We start from the raw sequence: 6000 nt of genomic DNA, 5'->3' as shown, positions 1-6000 counted from the left end.
AGACGAGAGTTCTACCACTGAACTACCTATGGCCCCATTATGTAACATCTGTTATTGTTGTTGTTAGTTGCCAAGGGTCACCATGTAACATTTGCAGTATAGAAAATAAACATATTTTAAAACTTTGGGGTAGATTTTAATTTATGGTTTATGTAGCATCATTTAATTAAAAAAAAAAGAATATTGCATTGGAAGAGTTCTTTATTGCTTCTGCTTTCTCACAGAACCTGATTTATACTAGAGTTTCTGAACAATCATCTGGCCCCTGGACCATTTTACCTACTCCTATCAACACAGGTGGTAAGCTTAGTTCTTGCCTAATCCCTAAGGAGAACAATAGAGTATTTCCAGTTTCCCAATCTTGAAACTGGGAAACACTGGTTCAAAACATTGGGAAGCATTGGTTTAAAACATTGGGAAGCATTGGTTTAAAACCAATCTATTTAATTTTTTTTTCTTAAACCTTGTTTTCAAAGAATTCCAGAGTAGGAGATTCCATAGCCTACTATAGATTTCTATTTTAATGTTTACTAGCTATATTCACTAGGAAACTTTCCTTCGCATTTGATATAAATCATTTAATAAAGATCCTCTTCACATACTGCTACTCAACTTTCATTCTCACAACTTTATTTCACAGTCTTATAATTAAGTTCCTCAGTATATGGCTCTTTTCTGAACTCTTTCAATTTTTTTTCCCCATTTTGTCCTTTTGATATTGACCTTAAATAGACAACAGGAAGGGTCCTGAAATTCTTTGACTTATGGCATTTATATATTAAATATCATGTGTAGCTAAATTATTACAGAGCTGCCAGGTTTCATCTTGATAAGGGTATCAACATCATCTAATACATATGCCATCAGACAATGTGTGTAAAATTACAGGCACAGGAAGGCACTGTACATAAACTTATGTCGCCTGATAAATACATACCCTGCCACATGTTATAAACTGGGTAACTACTTGGCCATACATTGCAACCAAACTTCCATCCAAATATGCATACTCATTATTTTAACTCTGCGCCTGAACCTAGGAACAGATGTACAGTGTATCTGACCAATGTTAAAAAGAGACCCACATTTGACCAATACTCTAAACAGTTTGAATAGAAGCTATCAGGCAGGGATTGTTTACCATCTAGTACAGTAATGATAATGTCTTGGGGATGGTTTAGATATGTTCTATCAGAGCCATTTCAATACGTGGAAGACGCATCAGCTATTTTTCTTTGACACTAGAAATAAACTATGTTCCCAGAGGCTTGGAGGAAAAAAAAAAAATATGTCTCTTAGCCCCGCATAATCAAAGAGCTCCCTAAAATATATTTTAGACATATTCTTCTGTCTCTATTTTGTCACACTGTAACAAAATTCCTTCTATCATTCTGCTGTGGCTGCCTTTTAAATATTGCATTCTGTTTTTTATATAAACCCTCTGCCATCGAGTCGATTCCAACTCATGGCAGCCCTATAGGACACAGTAGAACTGCCCTACAGGGTTTCCAAGGCTGTAAATCTTTAGGGAAGCAAACAGCCACATCATCAATTCTCCAGAAGCATCCACTGGTTCAAACATCCCACCTTTCATTTAGCAGCCTAGCGGTAAAACACTGCATCAACAGGGCTCCTAAACTTTTCCCAAGCATAGTCTATTATTCCCACTTTGAAATGTTTTAAAATTAGGCTTTCAGCAATACGGTTTTATATTAGTTACTGTTTTCAACGATTGTATAGCAAATCAGAAAACCACCAACATATTTGTTATTGGACATAACAAGTGAATGTATAGAGCAATGCCTGGAAGATGGTAACTCTCAAAAATTTGTTAATGAATGAATGAATGCTTCAAATGCAAAGTTTAAATCAAAATCCAACAGAACCTCCATCTCTACCCTCAGATGGAACCAGCATGGCAAATCAACCAAAGGCAGGAAGATGAGGCATTCATGTTATTGCCTCGCTGCCTAGTGAGTAAGCTGTTAACGAGGTTTTGATGATTGCCTCTCCCCCACAGAACTAGTAAGGGTTAACCAGGCAACCACTAAAGACAACTACCTCTTATTACCTTGTTATTCCCACAGAAAAAATTGAATAAACCTATTTAAGCAACCAGGGGCAGTCCCCAATGAGGCAATATCCTGTTTGAATAATTTAGGCTGGGGCATAGGCCGGCCCACACGGTGCATTTGACTGGGAGATCAGCCCCACTCGGTCGTATCCATTTCCTGTATCAAGGGCCGGCTGCCCATTTTTAAAATCCCCTTCTTAAAATCAGGGTAGGGGGGGAAAAACCTCCCAATTTAGCAGGAGGCTAAATACATTGTAACTTGTTAGGCAAATGTTTTCACCTGCTTGACCAATTAGCTTCCTCTCCCAGAAAGACTAGTTAAACAGGTTTCCTTTTTCTCGTTCTCAGCCTCCTGGGTTGGGGAAAAAGGCTGTCACTTCACTTCGACCCTCCCCTTCCCTCCCTCTGGGTTCTTCCACACTCGGTCCGACCAATAGCGCCGGTTCGAACGTGTCCAGGTTGGCGGCCCAAAGAGCCGGCGGGGCCTGGATGCGCCGAGGGGCGGAGGGCGTGGGGAGGGCACGGCGCGGCTCGCTTGGCTTGCGCCCGGGAGCAGGGAGCCCGGAGGAGGAGACTGGAAGAGCGAGAAGGTCTGAAGGTGCCCTCCAGACACGACCCTGATGACTGAAATACAGCAAGATGTGGAAGACACAAAGCCTGCAAAAGTTCTCGGGAAAAGAGAGAGCAAAGTTGGCTCAACCCAGTAAGTATTCTCTGCTGGAAACCGTCCAGGGCGGTAGAAAGCGCGCTTCCCAAAGTTCCTCTGCCAGGGGAAGAGTTTTTGTGTCGAAATGGTTTCTGAAAGTTTTACATCGACAACCTTGTGACTTTAACTCTGTGGCGCCGGATCTTTCTTTTGCTCAAATCCATCAGTAAAGGCACAGCAGCGGGAATGCATTGTAGCTTGCAGACCGGCGGGGATGTAAATTATTTGAGCCCAAAGTGTAACTGGTATTTTATAATTCCCAAGGGGGATCTGGGAAAACTATTCAAATCCCTGGGCCATGTCCAGAAACAGAGCGCTACCATCTATGTCAGTTGTCCTTCTTAATGACGTGTGTGGCGATTCAGTTGTCCCGTTGATGCCATCTGGTTATTAGCTTCACAGTGATGTTTATTTTGTCATTTGATTCAGAGCTTGGGGGTGTCTTTCCCCCCATCTCCTTCACTCTTCCTCTCAAGAGAGAGGAAAAGTAGTAGAAAACATGAAATGTGCTTCGTCTTTCCCCTCAAAGACTGCCTGCCTTTGGTTGGGTAGTTAACACAAACTCGTTGCCCCAATTTTTTTGAGAGGGGTTGGTGTTGGGTCGGAGTAGGGTGAGGGTGAGGGGAGCACCACTAATATACAGATAAAATAAAAAGCTTCAAATACTGAGCTGCTGCTGTTCTCTTAAACGATTCATATGCATAATTGGAAGATTAGCACATTATTTAACCTGGAAACCCTTCTGGTCAAAGAAAGTGAAAAAATCAAATATTTTGATCACAAGGATTATCTAGCTTCCTGTAATGACCCTTATTTATCTTCCCCACACTTCACTGAAGGAGCCCAGGTGGAGAAGTGGTTAAGCGCTCAGTGTGCTAATCAAAAAGTCTGCAGTTTGAATCCATCAGCCACTCCTTGGAAACCTTATGGGGCAGTTCTACTCTGTCCTACGTGGTCATTATGAGTCGGAATTGACTCAACAGCACACAACAACATACTACACCGAGGGCTTCTGAAAAACCCAGTAATGTGATTATTTAAAAAAAAAAAAAAATTTACACTAGTGTTATTCCCAAACATTCCCGTTTTAAAAATGTAAAGAATCAGTATTTGCTGTATCGTTATAATATCACATCATTATTAAGTTCCGGATAAATATCTGAACAAGCCCAATTTTATCTTTTTAAACAACCCCAAGTTGTTGGGGTTGTATTAAAATATACTATTGATAGTAGTGTGAAAAGATGACAAATTATTTTAATAGTAAAGAATTAATCTCCCATATTCATTATTTAACTATTTGCTCATTAAAAAAAAAAAAAAAAATCTCAGCCTGGCTCCACACAAAGGGTTGTGAGTACAAAAGTATGTTCCATTTACGAATCTGTTGAAGTTTGGGCTGAAGTTTTAGAACGAAGAGAATTTTCGTAGCTACATTGATTTGTTTCCTATGCTTCAGTGATATTCTCTCCCAGTATCTCTTTGCTTGGCTACTCTTTCCCTTGCCCTGCCGGCATTGTCCACTTTTGCTGACACTTTTTATTCTTTGTGATAGATATGACATAATTGAGACAAAATTGCTCTAGGTATAACCCCCACAAAATGTTTTTGTTTTCTCACCAAAGGATAAAATCCTGACCCTATAGTAATAATTCAACTCCACAGAATGACGAACTATCCGAAAACATCTGGTATTTCCTTTTCACTTAGTAATTTTTTCATATACTTTATTTCTGTGGAGAATCATGAGTAGGCAAGGTAGATGGTCTTATCACTATTCTGTAGATATTGGAGGTGACAGGAGTGTTGAGTGGCGGGGTAAGGCTAGAACCTAGGACTTTAAATTCCTAATCCAGGACACATCCAAAGGCAGTGTTTAGTTCTAGTTACACAAAGTGTTTCAAGCCTACCCAACAGCTATCAGATTTTGAAATCTCCCCATTCCCAGTCGTTTAGATACTCGATTAAGATCCTTTTGATTGAAAAAGCCTACTATAGCATTTAAATTAAGTTTCTTAACCCCAAACTCTTAAGCTATTGGCAAAGTAAGCCTAACCACGTTGAAACTAAAGGCCCCAACACAGCCCTTCTTCTGGACTGACCAGTTTCACAAATTCATTTCAGTTCAGCAAACATTGGAATGCCTCAAAACCAAAAAAAAAAAAAACCAAACTCATCGCCATAGAGTCAATTCCGACTCATAGCAACCCTACTTTTTGTTAAATAATGGTGGGGGAATACAAGGAACAATGCGACTTGGAATCTGTACTATTGGAACTCCCAGAGCAGTTTTGGGGGTGGACGTGGAAGGTGGGAGGCATATATGTATATTCTTATACCTTGAGGGACAGTGTGACCACTACCACATTAAATACACAGACAAGGTACCATAAAAATTTTATCTGAATCTTCTCTACAGTTAGGACGTTTATCTGTTTGGTGGTATTTGGTAAACTTCTCTTGTTTTTTTTTTTTGGATTTTGTTTGTATGTTTTTCGCTACAAAGTGTCTTCCAAGCCAACTCAGATCACTTTTGATTCAGTCTAAGATTTTAAACATTCTCTACTTCTGAGCTCTTAATGTCTTTCTTGGTATCAAAATAAGAGTAATTTTAGGAGGAAGGGAGGTAGATTATCACAGTGATAATACTAGTGTGACAATTCTGTATTTGAAATCAATTTTAGGTTGACAAATTTTTATGATTAGAAATCCAGCCTAACCTCTCTGTTTTGAACTTTGTATCTAAGATTAATTATCACTAAGCACAAAGTCTTGTTGAAGTCCAGGTTTCCCGTTGGACAGTTTCATCTAAGAGTATTAGAATGGTTCTCTACTCCATTTCCCTTGGATCTGTAGCCACATTCACATAGGCCTCATCACCTAGGACCCATCCTCCCACGTAATCCTAAACCAAAAAACCCAAATCTGTTGTGATCTAGTCGATTCCGACCCATAGCAGCCCTATAGGACAGAGTAGAACTGCCCCATAGGGTTTCCAAGGAATGGCTGATGAATTCAAACTGCCACCCTTTTGGTTAGCAGCCATAGCTCTTAACCACTGCATCACCAGGGCTCTCCCTAGGTAATAGTAGCTGGCATTTATTGAGAAAACTTGCTCTGTGACAGGCAATGTTCTCAACACTTAACATGCATTTTCTCAGTTAGGCAGTTACCATTGTGGGCTTCATTTTTACAGATAAGAACATGGAAGTCCTGAGAA

General features: G+C 39.9%; 1 protein-coding gene across 3 annotated transcripts in view; it reads left to right on the top strand.

Annotated features, from left to right (window-relative positions):
- Nucleotides 1-2181: 2181 nt before the first annotated feature.
- Nucleotides 2182-6000, top strand: part of GRAMD2B (GRAM domain containing 2B) — an 89915-nt gene continuing 86096 nt past the window's right edge. The window contains exon 1 of one of the 3 annotated variants that reach the window (XM_023548686.2): nt 2182-2777. In XM_023548686.2, the coding sequence (XP_023404454.1) occupies nt 2695-2777 (83 nt within the window). In that variant the 5' untranslated portion in view covers nt 2182-2694. The remainder of the gene's footprint in view (nt 2778-6000) is intronic. The other 2 variants (XM_023548691.2, XM_003404470.4) reach the window with 2 other exon arrangements.

Source organism: Loxodonta africana, chromosome 2 (assembly GCF_030014295.1).
Source record: "Loxodonta africana isolate mLoxAfr1 chromosome 2, mLoxAfr1.hap2, whole genome shotgun sequence".
NCBI lineage: Eukaryota > Metazoa > Chordata > Mammalia > Proboscidea > Elephantidae > Loxodonta > Loxodonta africana.
Note: the sequence above shows the minus strand (reverse complement) of the source record. Positions and strands in the feature narration are given on the sequence as shown.